An 18,192-nucleotide genomic window follows, 5' to 3' on the forward strand; every position below is an offset into this window, starting at 1 on the left:
TGTTATGAAAGTTATAAGCTGTTAACTAGTGTTTAACCTTTCAGCACTGTTTTAGAAAAATCATACAAAGTCGAAAACTGAATCCGTAAATTTTGAGAGTTCATAAAATGTGTCTAATTTATCCATAATTTTTATTATGATTTTTGGAAGTCTTTAACTTGGGTTAAAATGTCCATATTCACAGACTGGTCTGGATTTGTTCTTGAAATGATAGGCTATTTTGTAAAAATCACCATAAATCGTAGAAAAATCGTATGGAGATGTGAAAGTAGTCATTTTAAAGGTATAAACCTGAACTATTTGCATCTAATATAGTTTTGAAAACTAAAATGTTTAAGTTGACCAAAACAGTCCGTGAATGGAGTTAAACTTTCTTGATGAAAGCTGTTGGAAAAGTTTAGTTGTGTTCTTGGTGTTTTAACTTGTATTCCCCCCCCCCCCCCCCCCCCCCCTTAAAACTTAAGAAAAACATGAAAATATAGGGGTATGAACTCACCTTATATGATTTCAGTAGATGGATGATGGAGAAAGGTAGTGTTCCATTCAAGAACACTAAGAAGATGTCTTGAAGGTTTGAAGATCTAACATGAATGAGATGACGTTTGTGCAAAATATCTATGATTTTAGTAGAAGGAAGTGAAATAATTATATGGAGGATGAGTATACTTACCAAAAGTAGAAGAAAAGCCTTGGAAAATGACTTGGAAATTTCGAAATTGAGAGAGAAGAGTTGAGAGAAAAGTGTTTGATCTTTTGGTGGATATGAGAGAAAATGAGTGAAGTGAGGAGTTTTTCCCAGCTCTTAGAACGTGAGAATGGATGGAAATGATGATAAATTACAAGGATGTGACTAGGTATGGTGGGAGGAGTGTGGCTGGTCATGGAGTGGGTGTGGGGGTGGTTGCTTGTGTCATTAACTAAAGGAAAGTCAAGAGTCCACCTCTTGTACTTCACCCACTCTTCTTGGATAAGGTTTTATCCCCAAAAACGTGATTAATTAATAAATATGGGGCCTTATATGTTAAAATAAAGTTTTGGGTGAAAATCTCACGTTAAAATGATGAAAAACAGGTTTAAAATGAAATCGTGGTCGAAAACCGGGAAGAAATGCTCTTTCTGCGAGGCTTCTCGCATGGGGGGCCGAAGGTGGCTAGGTTCGGTCCTTAGAAGGCTGGGACCGAAGGCGCGGGTGAGTTTGGAGGCGAAATGGAGCGAAGCTGGTCAGTTCGGTTCGTCTGAGGTTCCGGCCCGAGAGGGAGGGTTCGGTTCGGTCTGCTGAACTTCGGTCCGAGGTGGTGCATTTTGCTTCTGATGCCTTCGCTTCTGATGCCTTCGCTTCTGACACCTTCGCTTCTAACAAGTTCGGTACCTAAGAGGGTCCGGCTCCTTAAGAAGGGTTTCGGGTCCTTAACTCTATTTTATCCGTTTTACCCCGTTTTAAGCGGTTTTTGACTTGGTTAAGGGTCGGGATGGCCCGAAAGACTATAAAAAGTTAAATGAACTTTTGAGAGAGATTTGGGAGAGATTTCACATACTTGGAGAGATTTGGGAGAGATTTGACATACTTGGAGAGATTTCTCATACTTAGAGAGATTTGGGAGAGATTTCACATACTTGGAGAGATTTCTCATACTTAGAGAGATTTGGGGGAGATTTCACATACTTGGAGAGATTTCTCATACTTAGAGAGATTTGGGAGAGATTTCACATACTTGGAGAGATTTGGGAGAGATTCTAAATAGAGAGAGATAGAGTGAAAACGATTGAGAGAGGTTTCGTGTGTGACATTTTTGAGTGCCCGGCTTCACAACACAAGGCCCATAAACCCCGTTAAGCCATGCTTAAGGGTCCTACACACTCCTGATGGGTATGCAACATTGTTTTATCGGTTTGGTTCATTACTTAACGCAGTTTTAGGTTAATGAAATCTAGATACACGAGCTTTTCAATTGATGATTTCTCATTAGAATAATGCGTTGTATAGTAATTACCTAACGTATGCCCTAGTACCCAAGGGTTAATTGAGTCGACCAGTTTGACTTGTTGACTTTAGTTGACTTTGACTTGACCGGAAATTGACGGTTGTCACATCATCCCCCCGTTAGAGGGAATTTTGTCCGGAAATTTGCATTGTAAGTCCTACCAACTCTTTTATAATCGCTTGGTGTAAACTAGCCGTATATCATTAAGGTTGCAAGGGTAGTCGAATGAGTGACTCCGCCTTAAGCCCACAACCAAACAAGGATCAGGAAATGAGGCGGAATCACAGATTCTAAGTCCATAGAATCTTATTAATATATGATCATAATGTTTACACTAGCCATCATAGATTCTCCAGTAAAAACTTTGCGTTTCTGTATAGACGATAAGACTTAATCGGGATTTGCCGTGATCTCGAGATGCTTCCAGCCTTTCTCATATTTATACTAAGTCATAAGTGATAGCTTCTCCTCGGAGTGCTGCATGGGGTCTGCTTTAGTGTTTCTCGTTTGATTAGATCGGAAGGGAACATATGGGTTCGGTTTACACGGCTAAACTTATTCGGATGATGGAACGTTCACTCGCTCTCCTAGGTAGCCTTGACCCGAAGTTCATGGTAGGACAAGTACCTGGTCCATCTATCATTAATTTGCGCATATAGGTCGTATGTACTTAAGGTTGGCAATACAGTTGGATGGGTGACTCTGCCCCAAGTCCACAACCAGACAAGGAACATGAAATAGGGCGGAATTACACATCCAACATCCATAGAATCTTAATTATACATTATCCTCACGTATATACTTAGTAGTGATAGACTAACCGTATTCGTCCCAAGCTACTGTGCTTGAACTTTATCTATTGCTTCAAGGGTCTCCTAGAAATACTTGTGGTAAGGTTTCGGAAGGTATAATACTCCTCTGGTGAGTGTTTTGGGGTTTCACAGCGAGAGATGACTCGGAGGTCCGTGTTGGGTTTATGTTTAAGAGAGACGAAGGTTCCGATATTCGGTGGGTTAGGTGAAAGGTCCTTTCATAGCCGTTAAATCGGGAAGATGAGGACTACACTAATCGAAATTGAATGGTGATAACAGTATCTTTTTAGGTAAAACATGTTTTAAGCTGTATTCGAAAGAGTGCTCATTAGAGCGATAGAGTATTTTGTGTTTCTTTTCAGTGTGTTCCATTTTGCTCGATGTTATTATTACTGCAGTTGATTCATACCTCAGCGTCTAGCACTGGTAGTGAGTGTGTTCTAATAGTTAGCAATGATACTTGGTATCATGATTTCCGACCGGTCACTCTATGATCGAGCGGTATATGCACGTTGTATGAAATTTGATATTGGCGAAATCGTCGAGTGGGTGGCTCCACTCTAATCCTACTACTAGACATGGAACAGGAGTTAGGATGGGATTATTTGTTTCAAGTCTTTAGTATTTTGATTATAATTAACCCCAATGTATGTACAAAGTCATCACAGCTTACATGTAATGGTCCTAAGGTCATATATAAGTGTCTTTGGTTTGATTTGAACGAGAGAGTATTGCGGTATATGCACGTTGTATGAAATTTGATATTGGCGAAATCGTCGAGTGGGTGGCTCCACTCTAATCCTACTACTAGACATGGAACAGGAGTTAGGATGGGATTATTTGTTTCAAGTCTTTAGTATTTTGATTATAATTAACCCCAATGTATGTACAAAGTCATCACAGCTTACATGTAATGGTCCTAAGGTCATATATAAGTGTCTTTGGTTTGATTTGAACGAGAGAGTATTTTAACTACTTCTAGAAAGACAGTAATTTTAGCAAGCATACCAAATTCATTACAAACATATGGTACTTAAACGTTTTTTTGTCGTTGGAAACATTACAAAAAGTCCTAATATGGTTCCCTTGCTGCTCTTGTTGGTGTGTTCATCACACTCCTCCTGCTCCCCCGTCATTCTTCTCAGTTGGACATTCTCTCTTGAAGTGTCCCGTTTCACCGCATAGGTAGCATACTGGGCCTACCTTGGTGCTGGTGATTGAAGGGAGGTGCTGGGTTTGGTTTTTGCAGAAGCGGGCAGTATGTCCGTCCTTGCCGCAGTTTTTACAGTGCATCACCCGGCAAACCCCATTGTGATGGAAGCCACACTTGTTACACCTTGGGAGTGATCCCTTATATGGTCTTTCCGGCACTTGGGTGACAGACCTTGTGGCTAGTGTCGATGCATGTGTCGTGACTGCTATTGTACTGGCAGGTGCAGCCACGGATTGCTTTCTTCCAGCGAATTTTTGAGGTAGGTTACACTTGTTTTCGTCCCAGAACTTTCGCTTCTTGTCCGTAGGTTTGTGGCCGGAGGCGCCTTCGTTGGCAGACACCCGCCGGTGTTCCTGATTATTAAAACAATCTGTATTGTCGGTACCGCTTCCATCTCTTATGGCGTTGTTAGCATTGAGTTGCTCCATGACAGCTGTCACGACTACTGTGACTGCAGCTAGAAAAGTAGCAGGATCTATCTGCAGGATTGCTACCTTGCTTGTTGGCTGGTTACCTTCTTATGAAGACATAATCATGTTGCATGAGGATACACGATGTCATGAGTAGGGAAGATTATCTCTAGTTATATCCTTACCATTTATATACATATATATAAATTTCTCACTTTACTGAACTATTCTCGGTGTTTCTGCTAACGTCCCTAAGACGCAATATGGTAGTGGGTAGAAGTAGGTTTCGTACAGGCGTTAAGCTTTATTTATCTTAGAATCATGTTTGTCTAAACACACTTAGCTGAGGAGTTTTGATGGGATCCGGTGTATTAGTACTGGTATGATCGCGCCCTATAGGTCTACGAAGAAGGCACCCCTCAACCATATTGTTTAAGGGAGAGACGGTAATGAATCTTTTAGAATGGCTATACGTCGTGAGTTTTCTAACTAAGTTTATCTTGGTTCAATTTGTAACATATTTCGGTTGTTTTATGGTGTTCTGAAAACAATTCATGACGCGAGTCTATATATGATAAACTCATGTGTTTTACTAGTTTTGTATCCAAGTGAAACCTAGTAATTTGACCCAAGCTAGGTCCTTATTATGACCAATTGATGTATGCTTAGTTATATAATTAAGACTAAATATACTTTCGAGTCTGTTAGGAATGTTCTAAGCCCATCTTGTTAATATGATTCTAGTAGTTATGCTTTTAGCGAAAAATTTTGACCTCGATGCAAGTCTGTCTCACATCCACACAAGGAAAAGTTTTGATAGCAACTAGATCTCTCGATTAGTGTGATCGCTTAGATCACAGTGTCATGCTTACACCTAGAATAGAGTAGTACCAATGCATACGCATGAATCTAATTTACAAGGTCTTGAGAGCGGTATGAACTCTACTCATGACGATCCGTCTCTCGCGATGCCTGAGGCAAAGTCGATGCACCTTGCAGCTCTGCCAATCGATGTTTGGTTGCAATCCTCCTCTCTTGGAATGTCGTGTGTCTGCCATGTTATTCTCCTGCCTCTGCTCGAGCGGCGATAAGGTCCTAAAAATAGAGTTGGTCTTTGAAATAGTAGTCTGTTTCCGAGTCTCGGGTACGTGAGACGGTAGGATCCGTAGTAGTGTGCAGTTTTCGAACTCGGTTTGCAGTCTCCCTGTTTTAATCCCCGATGTTCGCGATCTACCGGGTCTTCGTCGGGAGGGCTCTGTCAGTCGGTCCCCCGTGGTTGAGGTCATAGCACCCTCGTTGGTCTCCACATGGTGATTGTTGTTCTTGCTGTCGACTCCAACCCTCAATCATGGTTACCCAACGGGGCACAGGTTCGATGTAGTCGAAACGGTTCGCGGGAACCCTGGCTATGCATGGAGGGATGATTACCTCCAGTTCCGCTTCTGATTCTTCTCATAAGCATCCTCCATTTCTCTGGTTGGGAAAGTTGGGGTCGCCTAGTAAGTAGGATCTTGCTATGTTATACGTGCGAGAATAGGAGTGGAAGAGATAATTACTTGGCGTCTGACTCTATAATTAATTACTTATAGGGGTGATCCTTGTCAGTCATGTCTATAATCACTTAGTGCATACCAGTTACACATAATCTGAGATAGAATAGACCTTTGAATAAATGAATCTACTCTAAATCCATAACCAAACAAGGAACAGGAAGTAGAGTAATAGTCATAGATTCTGAGTCTATAATATCTTCAATTATGTATAACCTTAGCGTACGCACTCAATCGTTAAGGACCTACTAATAGGGGTCTTTAATTTTCACATAAGTTGGTTATAGTATTACAAAATACTCCTATAGTATTTTAATGTTTGACTTATGCTTTTCAATGTTTGTTTGTAGATAGAATTGTTAAGTTTTAAGACTTGTTGCAATGTGACAACCAATCCTGGGAATATGCTAATCACTTCTGGGTTAGACATAGTTGATCAGGCTATGTCATTCCCAGACCTGACTATACATCCCCAAGCCTACTTGTGCCATTCAACAATCATTACTTTTGTTTTGTTCTAGAATTATGTTGACCTTAATATGTATGCATGCATGTATACTTTTAACCAGAAACTATTTATTTCTAAAAGTATAGTTATTTGAAAATGTTAAATCAGAGAACTTAGTCCCAAAGCATTTATAGTTTGTATATCTTATGTGGTTCGATATACTTAGTTCACTATAAACAATGCTCTGATACCAATCTGTCACACCCCCAAACCAAGGATGGCGGAAACGTTCGGGGGTAGAGGACTTCATGTATAGTATCACAACAATGCGTATAATAGTGCTCAAAGTAGATACAACCATCATAAATATAATTGAAAAAGTTAAACCAAAGTATATTTTTACATGTTTCAAATCAATTACATTATGATGACAAAATGAACTGTTTGACGATTTAACGTCCCATCCTCAAAATGCTGTCGGTTTTCCTGTTTCACTGATTTCCTGAGAATACAAGTAGTTTTGAAAAAGTGTCAACAATTAAGTTGGTGAGTTCATAAGAGTTTAGTTTGAGAACGAAACTGTTTTCCTTGTAAAAGCGACAAAGTATGTTTCTAGAAAATCCAATATTTTCTTTATTATGTATGAAATGAATGCCTCTATGTTATGCGATGATGAACCCTAGAAAGACCCATGGATTCCTTCTATAATCACTCAGCGTATATAAACTATATAAGATTTAAATTAAATAAACTGTCGAATATAATGGGTCTACCCTAGATCCACAACCAAACAAGGAATAGGAGGAAAGACGGACACACCAATTCTAAGTCGATTATGAATAGATTCTTATATAACTCTAACATATACACTTAGCAATTATAACCGAAGCCTAGCAATTCTAGATGAATGTAGTTTTAACAGAAATATGTTTCCAAAAAAAATCCAATATTTTCCTTATAAGAGTCAGGTAGTCCTAAATCCCAGGACCAAAAGTAAACAATTATTTTCCATACTTAAAGATATAAAAGTGATTTTAAATCGGCATAAAACCCTTTTTGATATGAAAGTGTACAAGTATTTTTCCATACTTAAAGTAATTCTTGTGAGTTAAATCGACATAACACGCTAATTTAAAAGTAGAACCCGTAAATCTTATGATTTTTTGATACTACAAGTGAGCTATTATAACCATGCTAAACTCCGATGGCCTCGTAATACGACGTTCTTCAGGCGTCTCCGCGAAATGACACTTGTCACCCCAGACCTGTCGGTCTAGCTGCTGCAAGCAGCTCAGGTGCGGGTTTGTCAGACCTGATATAGATCTATACACAACTATCACGCTCTCCCTACAAGAGACTCTGGTTATAATTTACACGACTTTTGACTTTGTTACCATGAAGGTAACACAAAGGGAATGACTCACAAATTTATTCATTAACAGATTTACGTGAACTGAACTGAAAACCTTTGGTAAATAAGTTTGAAATGTAAAAGATACATAAGCTATACCTATTATAGTTTATCTGAAACGTTTATAATGTAAAAGAACTCTTTTATGAAAATGCATTAGTGCTACGAATCCATAAACTATGCTTATTATAGCTTCTTATAAGTGTTCTAAATGAATAAAGAAACTTATCATGAATGACTAAATTTCAGTTTATGATGATAAACTAACAAGAAAACACATTCAATATTTAGTACTTATTATTATACACTTTGCTCAACATAATACAAAGTGTTATGAAAGTTATAAGCTGTTAACTAGTTTTTAGCCTTTCAGCACTGTTTTATAAAAATCATAAATTTTAAGAGTTCATAAAATCTGTCTAATTTATCCATAATTTTTATTATGATTTTTGGAAGTCTTTAACTTGGGTTAAAATGTCCATATTCACAAACAGGTCTGGATTTGTTCTTGAAATGATAGGCTGTTTTGTAAAAATCACCATAAATCGTAGAAAAATCGTATGAAGATGTGAAAGTAGTCATTTTAAAGGTATAAACCTGAACTATTTGCATCTAATATAGTTTTGAAAACTAAAATGTTTAAGTTGACCAAAACAGTCCGTGAATGGAGTTAAACTTTCTTGATGAAAGCTGTTGGAAAAGTTTAGTTGTGTTCTTGGTGTTTTAACTTGTATTCTCCCCCCCCCCCCCCCCCTTAAAACTTAAGAAAAACATGAAAACATAGGGGTATGAACTCACCTTATATGATTTCAGTAGATGGATGATGGAGAAAGGTAGTGTTCCATTCAAGAACACTAAGAAGATGTCTTGAAGGTTCGAAGATCTAACATGAATGAGATGACGTTTGTGCAAAATATCTATGATTTTAGTAGAAGGAAGTGAAATAATTATATGGAAGATGAGTATACTTACCAAAAGTAGAAGAAAAGCCTTGGAAAATGACTTGGAAATTTCGAAATTGAGAGAGAAGAGTTGAGAGAAAAGTGTTTGATCTTTTGGTGGATATGAGAGAAAATGAGTGAAGTGAGGAGTTTTTCCCAGCTCTTAGAACGTGAGAATGGATGGAAATGATGATAAATTACAAGGATGTGACTAGGTATGGTGGGAGGAGTGTGGCTGGTCATGGAGTGGGTGTGGGGGTGGTTGCTTGTGTCATTAACTAAAGGAAAGTCAAGAGTCCACCTCTTGTACTTCACCCACTCTTCTTGGATAAGGTTTTATCCCCAAAAACGTGATTAATTAATAAATATGGGGCCTTATATGTTAAAATAAAGTTTTGGGTGAAAATCTCACGTTAAAATGATGAAAAACGGGTTTAAAATGAAATCGTGGTCGAAAACCGGGAAGAAATGCTCTTTCTGCGAGGCTTCTCGCATGGGGGGCCGAAGGTGGCTAGGTTCTGTCCTTGGAAGGATGGGACCGAAGGCACGGGTGAGTCTGGAGGCGAAATGGAGCGAAGCTGGTCAGTTCGGTTCGTCCGAGGTTCGGGCCCGAAAGGGAGGGTTCGGTTCGGTCTGCTGAACTTCGGTCCGAGGTGGTGCATTTTGCTTCTAATGTCTTCGCTTCTGATGCCTTCGCTTCTGACACCTTCGTTTCTGACAAGTTCGGTTCCTAAGAGGGTTCGGCTCCTTAAGAGGGGTTTCGGGTCCTTAAGTCTATTTTATCCGTTTTTACACCGTTTTAAGCTGTTTTTGACCTGGTTAAGGGTCAGGATGGCCTAAAAGACTATAAAAAGTTAAGGGAACTTTTGAGAGAGATTTTGGAGAGATTTCACGTACTTGGAGAGATTTCACATACTTGGAGAGATTTGGGGATTTGACATACTTGGAGAGATTTCTCATACTTAGAGAGATTTGGGAGAGATTTCACATACATGGAGAGATTTGGGAGAGATTCTAAATAGAGAGATAGAGTGAAAACGATTGAGAGAGGTTTCGTGTGTGACACATGTGAGTGCCCGACTTCGCAACGCAAGGTCCGTAAACCTTGTTAAGCCATGCTTAAGGGTCCTACACACTCCTGATGGGTATGCAACATTGTTTTATCGGTTTGGTTCATTACTTAACGCAGTTTTAGGTTAATGAAATCTAGATACATGAACTTTTCAATTGATGATTTCTCATTAGAATAACGAGTTGTATAGTAATTACCTAACGTAAGCCCTAGTACCCAAGGGTTAATTGAGTCGACCAGTTTGACTTGTTGACTTTAGTTGACTTTGACTTGACCGGAAATTGACGGTTGTCACATTTACTCCCCGTTTAGCATCCTAAGACGAGCCAGACACCCCGGTTTCAAACCCCAGCCCTGACGAAGGTCCGAAGCCCCGTGATTCCCGAGAATCTCGCCACTTTTCGTTCGAAGTGCCACCCGAGAAAAAGCTTGCTTTCTTCAAATCGTCACACTATCCAAGTTAGTTCACACCCCTACTTTCTTTTCACATCTTTTTTCATATTTTAGGGGGGATACAAGTGTAATACGAGAAAAACTTATCGTTTTATGCAGATTCAAATACACCACCTACATTTTTATAAATGTTAAACAACTTCGATATCAACGTATAAACTATATACAAAGTTAGTATCACATCGAGTTTTTTTTATCACCAAATGGTACACACTTTTGGAAAAACTATAATAGGTGTAATTTACAAGTTATTCATTACATCTTTACGTAAACATTGTGGAAATGAAATACTTTTATGTACATGAAATATAGAAGGTTCTTTAATAAATCTATTAATACTAAGTGTTGTGAGACATTCGACTTCAACGTACTCTCAAGTATGTATTTCAAGCCCTGTATTATAAACAATAATCTATTGGAGGGATAGCATGATACTTGTGTATAGATCTATACGGGAATGACAATCCCGCACCTAAACTGTTAGCTATAGTTAGACCGGCAGGTCTGGGGTGACAAACGTCATAACACTACAATGCCTGAAGAACGTTGTTACAGGCAGTCCGGGTCAATAGCATGGTTATAAAACTCACACAGAAGTATTAAATAATCTTGATTTATGAGACTCTTGAATGCATTCAGTAAATACATTACTTTGAGTATAAATTCACTTTCATCATTTGAGCACGAAAGATACTAATGCACTCCAACCTTTGGAACTTTTTCAAACTATGAAAAGGAAATATTGGATTTTCTGGAAAACACATTCATTTATTTTTACTAAAAGAGATAAAAATTTTAGTACAAAAACACTTATAAACTCACCAACTTAATTGTTGACACTTCTTCAAAACTACTTGTATTTCTCAGGGAATCAGTAATACAGGTAACCATCAGCTTTTGGGAAGGAACGCTAAGGCGTCTATTATCAAAACATTTTAAATCATCATATTTGTAATATTCTTTTGAAACATGTATTACATGCAACAATGTAAGTTTTTGTTATATATATGATTGTTGTGTTTACTTTCTTTATAATATTCAACTGTTATGATACTACGTGAAGTCACCCACCCCCGAATGTTTCTGCCATTCTGGTTTGGGGGTGTGACAGATGGGTATCAGAGCATTGTTTATAGTGAACTAAGTATATCAAACCACATAAGATATACAAACTATAAATGCAAAGGGACCAAAAACCCTCTAACAAAACATTTTTCATAAACGATACTTTTGATAAATTAAAGTGATATACACTTCCTTTTTATAAAAGTATAAGTACTAGCATGCATCGATCTCGTATCATAACAAAATTTTATAAAACTATTAAGACAAGTCGCAACACTACGACTAGGCCTCAGGATATGTAATCAAATCAAGAATAAATATAGTCTGATCAACTATATTTATCCTGGATGTGACCAACATGTGTCGAGGAATGGTCGTAGTGAGTAACAAGTCGAAAACTTACCAAAGTAATTACTAGAATCAAACTTACAAATTTGAAATACTATAGGAGTATTTTATAGAGCCTTAAGAGCTACAAAAAATCGTTCAAACCCCAATATTTAGTTAAAATTAGGAAATCGTCAAATAAATATTTTCTTATCAAAAATTACTTTTTCTCCCAAGTTTTCTTACCTCTACTTCTCGACCAGACAAAATGGAAGGATTTCACATTCCCGGGGACCCCTACTATCCCAACCAAGGAAATGGAGGTTGGATTGAGGATGACCCAGAAGAGGATTCCGAAGAGGAAATTCCCGAGGAAGAACCAGAAGAGGAATCCGAAAAGGATCCTGAGGAAGACCAAAAACGAAGAATCAGAAGAGGAAGGAGATGGTGGGAGCACAGACTCGGAACCTGAGATCTACAACCCTCCCCGAGGAGCAGTAATTCCTCGACGAGACTTTCAGGGCCCCACGCCTCGCTGGGCTATGGATATGAAGCAATGGAGCAGGGAACAAGGGCAACGCCCACCCTACGGCATGGCACGAAGCGTTTATATCCTCCGCAATGGGGGTTCGGCTGACAGGGCACTCCCTTTCATGGTTCGTCACATTGCCAACCAAGGCTAGCAAGTAAGAGCAAATGCCAACCAACTATTGGACATTGGGGCTACCAATGCTGTCATTGCGGTACGTCTTCGTCGTCTGGACGAAGAACACGATCGGACAATAGAGCATACCTTTTCCCTTCAGAAATACATTACTGCTACTAGGGCCAAAGTAAGGGAGTTCCGTGAGCAACAGGCCACTATGGAAAGGCGTATCATCGAGGTTGAACGTCAAGTAGCCCGAGCTAAGACTTCCACAACTACCTACCATGGTCCGCAACGCCCTACCTACTCGGAATAGAACGCGTACTTCTGACGCTATATTTATATCTATCGGCTAAGTGTTGGTGTTATCTTTTCTTGTATAAATGTAAACCCGACGGATTGTGAACACACAATTCGGAGGCCGGAATGCTGTCAAATTTTCCCATTTTCATTGATGTACCCTAGACCTATTAAAGGTCAAATTTTCCTGATTGTTGTATCATATACTAATATCAATGAAATCGACAGGCAATTATTACTTCCTTGAGTATCCCATTAATCATATGCTTGTTTTCTTTTGAAAGTTTCCATTAACATACAAAAACCAGAAATGTTCAGAACTAATATTTATAAACCTTCCTTAATCATTTCAAATGACTTATCAAGTATTCGTCTCTTAACTTGTGGCAGAATCATGCCACCAAGAAGGAATCCCCGATGTTTCAATACAAACGAAGCACCAACACCACCTCCACCACCCCCTCCATCGATGGATGCTGCTACCTTTCAGGCTGCTGTAACAGCCGCCGTAACTACAGCAATGGCACAAATGAGTAACAACGGATCAGGAGGAGGGATAAACAGCTTTACAAATGGCCAAACCCAAGGGCGTTCCGGGGAATGTACCTATAAAGACTTCTCCAACAGCAAACCCATCCCCTTTAATGGAACTGGGGGAGTGATGGCTCTATCCCAATGGATAGAGAAAACAGAAGTTGTGTTCAAGATATGCTCATGCCCCGAAGAAAGCAAAGTAAAATTTGCTACCTGTACTTTCTCCAAGAGAGCCCTAACGTGGTGGAATGGCCACGTCAAGTCACTAACTCTGGTGGTGGCAAACTCCATGGGTTAGGAGAACCTGAAACGGCTGCTACTACGAGAGTATTGCCCAAGGGGCGAGATTCAGAAGCTCGAACAGGAGCTTTGGGGCCTTACGATGGTAGGCTCAGACATCACAAGCTATACAAATAAATTCAGTGACTTGACGATACTTTGTCAAGGAATGATGATTCTGGAAAGCCAGAAGGTGGAAAGGTACATCTGGGGGCTGTCACCCCAGCTTCGAGAAAGTGTGCTAGCTTCCAAACCCACAACGTTCGACAGCGCCAAGGAACTGGCACAATCTCTCGTTGATCATGGAGTCTACCAAAGTGTCACAACCGTCATCCCAGAACCAACCAAAGGGAGCAACAACAACAACAACAAGAAGAAGGTTTGGAACAAGAGGAAAGGTCAAACTTCGCAGGAACCTTCAAAGAAACAAATAGTGGCGGTCCATGCCGCTACTGCCCCCACTGTTGTTCCCGCTACCCCCGCGCCAACGAAGCAATATGTTGGGAACCTGACAAAGTGCAACAAATGCAATTACCATCACCACGGTAATTGCCGAGAGATGCACTATAAAAACTGTGACAGGAAAGGGTACACTGCCCGTTTCTATAAGGCACTGGCGCGACCAATCACCCAAGTTCCTGGTAATAGAGTGAGCCAGACATGTTATGGGTGTGGGGAAGCTGGGCACTACAAGAAGGACTGCCCTAAAGCAAAGAATGTTGGCAGTGTAGGAAGAGTGCTGGAAATAGGGCAGAACGAGGCAATAGCCGTTCCCATAGTGGTTACGGGTACGTTTCTCCTCAACAACATTTATGCATGCATACTCTTTGACTGTGGTGCGGAGAGAAGCTTCATGAGTCATAAAGTCAAATACTTACTTAATCAAAAACCCCAAGCACTCAATAAAATATTCACAGTAGAAATGGCAAACGGTAAAACGGAAAGCGCAAACGATATGTACATAGGCTGTACATTAAATTTAAATGAGCACTTGTTCCAAATCGATCTTATGCCAATTACTATAAGAAGTTTTGATGTCATCATCGGTATGGACTGGTTAAGCCTTCACCAAGCCAATATACATTCCCACGAAAGGGCCATTCGCCTCAATCTGCCAAGCGGCAAAACTCTTGTCATTTATGGTGACAAACCTAGTACAAATTTACAAATCATCTCCTGCGTCAAAGCCAAAAAATACCTTTGCAAGGAATATCATGCCTTTCTAGCCGACGTGGTAGACAAGAAACGAGAATCGAAAGACATTAAAGACATTCCGGAAGTTTGCAATTTCCCAGACGTCTTCCCAGAAGATCTTCCAGGAGTCCCACCAGAGTGCCAAGTCGAGTTCAGGATGGACTTGATTCCTGGAGCTACCCTAGTAGCAAAATCGCCATACCGTCTAGCCCTAGCCGTGATGCAGGAACTGTCCAGTCAACTAAACGAGCTGCTAAGCAAAGGCTTCATCAGACCGAGCTTCTCACCATGGGGAGCACCGGTCCTATTCGTAAAGAAGAAGGACAGATCTTTTCACATGTGCATCGATTACCGGGAACTGAACAAACTCACGATCAAGAACCGATATCCCTTACCGCGCATAGACGATCTGTTCAACCAACTACAAGGAGCAAGGTAATTTTAAAAGATCGATCTAAGATCTAGGTATCACCAGCTGCGAGTCCTGGAAGGAGACATTCCCAAAACGGCATTCCGAACTCGCTATGGTCACTACGAGTTTGTAGTGATGCCCTTTGGGTTGACAAATGCACCAGCGGTGTTCATGGACTTGATGAACCGAGTATGTCGTCCCTTCCTAGATAAATTTGTGATCGTGTTCATAGATTATATACTCATGTATTCAAGGAGCAAGGAAGAACATAGCCAACACCTCCACCAAGTTTTGGAAACATTAAGGACAGAGAAGCTATATGCAAAATTCTCAAAGTGCGAATTTTGGATTCGGGAAGTAGATTTCCTAGGTCACGTGGTCAGCAAGTAGAGGATACACGTGGACCCATCCAAAATCAAGGCAATCGAGAACTGGACAACTCTGAGGAATCCAACGGAAATCCAGCAATTCTTGGGCCTCGCCGGGTATTACCGAAGGTTCATACAAAACTTATCAAAGATTGCTAAGCCGCTTACCACCCTAAATCAGAAGAGTGTAACCTTCGACTAGGGAGAAAAACAAGACATCGCATTCCAAACACTAAAGTGAGCCCTGTACAGTGCACTTATTTTAACCTTACCAAAAGGAATAGAAGTCTTTGTGGTCTACTATGATGCGTCAAACCAAGGACTTGGATGCGTTCTATTGCAGCGCACGAGGTAAACTACACGACGCAGGATCTCGAGCTAGGAGCAGTCGTTTTCATTCTAAAGATCTGGAGGCACTATCTCTACGGCACGAAATGTACAATCTTCACCGATCATAAAAGCCTACAGCATATCCTCAACCAGAAAGAACTCAACATGAGACAAAGACGATGGGTAGAACTATTAAACGGTTACGAATGCGAAATTCATTATCATCCCGGAAAAGCTAATGTGGTAGCTGATGCACTCAGCAGGAAGGAATACTCGGGCCGCCGAGTGAAATCTTTAACTATGATAATCCATTCACACCTGTCCACACAAATCAAGGAAGTTCAAATAGAAGCCTTGAATTTCGAAAATGTGGCAGGGGAATCCTTAAGGGGAATGGATAAGAATCTTGAAGTCAAGGATGACGGAGTTTATTACTTCATGAATCGGATCTGGACGCCGAAGTTTGGCGGATTCATAAAATTTGTCATGGACGAAGCCCATAAGACACGATACTCCATACATCCCGGTACAGATAAGATGTATTTGGACCTCAAGAAACTGTATTGGTGGCCGAACATGAAAGCCGAAATTGCTACATATGTAGGCAAATGTCTGACCTGCGCCAAAGTCAAAGTGGAATACCAAAAGCCCTCAGCATTGTTGCAGCAACCAGAAATACCCGAATGGAAGTGGGAGCGGATAACCATGGACTTCATAACCAAGTTACCCAAGACGGCAAGCGGACTCGGCACCATCTGGGTGATCGTCGACAGGTTAACTAAATATGCGCACTTCCTACCTATCAAAGAAATGGATAAACTGGAGAAGCTAACTAGAACATACATCAAGGAGATTGTACGACTGCATGGTGTGCCAATATCCATTATCTCAGACCGAGATAGTACATTCACCTCGAGGTTTTGGCAGTCGCTACAAAGATCTCTAGGAATGCGGTTGGACATGAGTACCGCTTATCACCCACAGACCGACGGCCAGAGTGAGAGAACCATACAAACCGTAGAAGATATGTTGAGAGCTTGCGTGATCGATTTAGGCATGGCGTGGGACACCCATTTACCATTGGTCGATTTTTCATACAACAATAGCTACCACACTAGCATCAAGGTTTCCCCACTCAAAGCCCTCTACGGCCGAAAGTGCAGATCACATCTGTGTTGTGCTGAAGTGGGTGACACACAACTAGCAAGAGGACAGGCAACGAACAACACTCTCACTGGACCAGAAATCATAACAGAAACTATGGGGAAGATTGTTCAAATCCGTGAGTGACTAAAGGCTTCAAGAGACAGACAAAAGAGTTATGCGGATAAAAGACGGAAACCCTTGGAGTTCCAGGTTGGAGACCGGGTACTACTAAAAGTCTCGCCCTGGAAGGGATTGATATGTTTCTGAAAGCATGGAAAGCTAAACCCAAGGTACATCGGACCATTCGAGATCCTTGCCAGGATCGGCCCGGTGGCTTACAAACTTCGATTACCACAGGAACTCAACAACGTACACCCTACATTTCACGTATCGAACCTAAAGAAATGCTTTTCCGATGAGACCCTCGTTATCCCTCTGGAAAAAATTGAAATCAAAGAGAATCTCCAATTCGTAGAACAGCCAGTAGAGATCATGGATCGGGAAATTAAAAGAACTAAACAAAGCCGCATACCCATTGTGAAGGTTCGTTAGAACACCAAGCGAGGACCAGAATACACCTGGGAACGTGAGAATCAGATGAAACAAAAGTACCCGCATCTTTTTCCTAGCACTCTATCTTAGATTAAATTTCGGGATGAAATTCCCTCTAACAGGGGGATGATGTGACAACCCGATATTTTCAAACCAATGTAACATTCAAAAAGTCAAATAAATCAGCATCAAAAATGAAGTGTTCTAAAATCTAAATTGGGATGCATAAAGTGTTAGATATCATGCCAAGGTTTCCAAAAATATAAAGAACACTCAAATCCAAGTTATAACGATGAACTTATGACCAATCGAAAATCCACAACACACCCAGTAAAACACTGATAAGTGTAAAAGTGAAACTTCAATAAAATACTTTTTAACCCTAGACACCTAAACGAAAGTCGTAGATTACTTTAAACCGTGAACGTGCATAAAAAGAACGTCCAAATCTGACTTCGTATGAAGAAGTTACAATTTTTCTAAGTTTCAGAACAACGGTAGACAGCTACAAACTCGGAATAAAGATCGAGCAATTTTTAGCCGATGCAACCTAAACGAGAGTTGAAGGTCTCTACAATAGTAGTACAATGGTAAAAAGACAGACGAAAATGGACATCAGATAAAGAAGTTATGGATTTTTAACGAAATTATCATATCCCGGCCTATTTAAAATAAAATATTAAAAATTAAAGTCAAAATTAACCGACGAAGTCTAAATGAAAGGTGTAGAGTATTTTGTCGCCTACG

At 40.2% G+C, this 18,192-nt stretch overlaps 1 protein-coding gene across 1 annotated transcript; it reads right to left on the reverse strand.

The window, feature by feature from the left end:
* Positions 1 to 3,904: 3,904 nt before the first annotated feature.
* On the reverse strand, positions 3,905 to 4,435 carry LOC111883683 (cellular nucleic acid-binding protein homolog). The gene has a single exon (XM_023880005.2). It carries the CDS (start codon positions 4,433 to 4,435, stop codon positions 3,905 to 3,907), a length of 531 nt encoding a protein of 176 aa, XP_023735773.2.
* Between the last annotated feature and the right edge of the window lie 13,757 nt (positions 4,436 to 18,192).

The sequence above is a fragment of the Lactuca sativa genome, chromosome 5, assembly GCF_002870075.4.
Source record: "Lactuca sativa cultivar Salinas chromosome 5, Lsat_Salinas_v11, whole genome shotgun sequence".
NCBI classification, from domain to species: domain Eukaryota; kingdom Viridiplantae; phylum Streptophyta; class Magnoliopsida; order Asterales; family Asteraceae; genus Lactuca; species Lactuca sativa.

What these genes read in the sequence shown, in the direction of transcription:
- LOC111883683 (XM_023880005.2), bottom strand. Translation starts at nt 4,435, where the DNA reads ATGGAGCAACTCAATGCTAACAACGCCATAAGAGATGGAAGCGGTACC.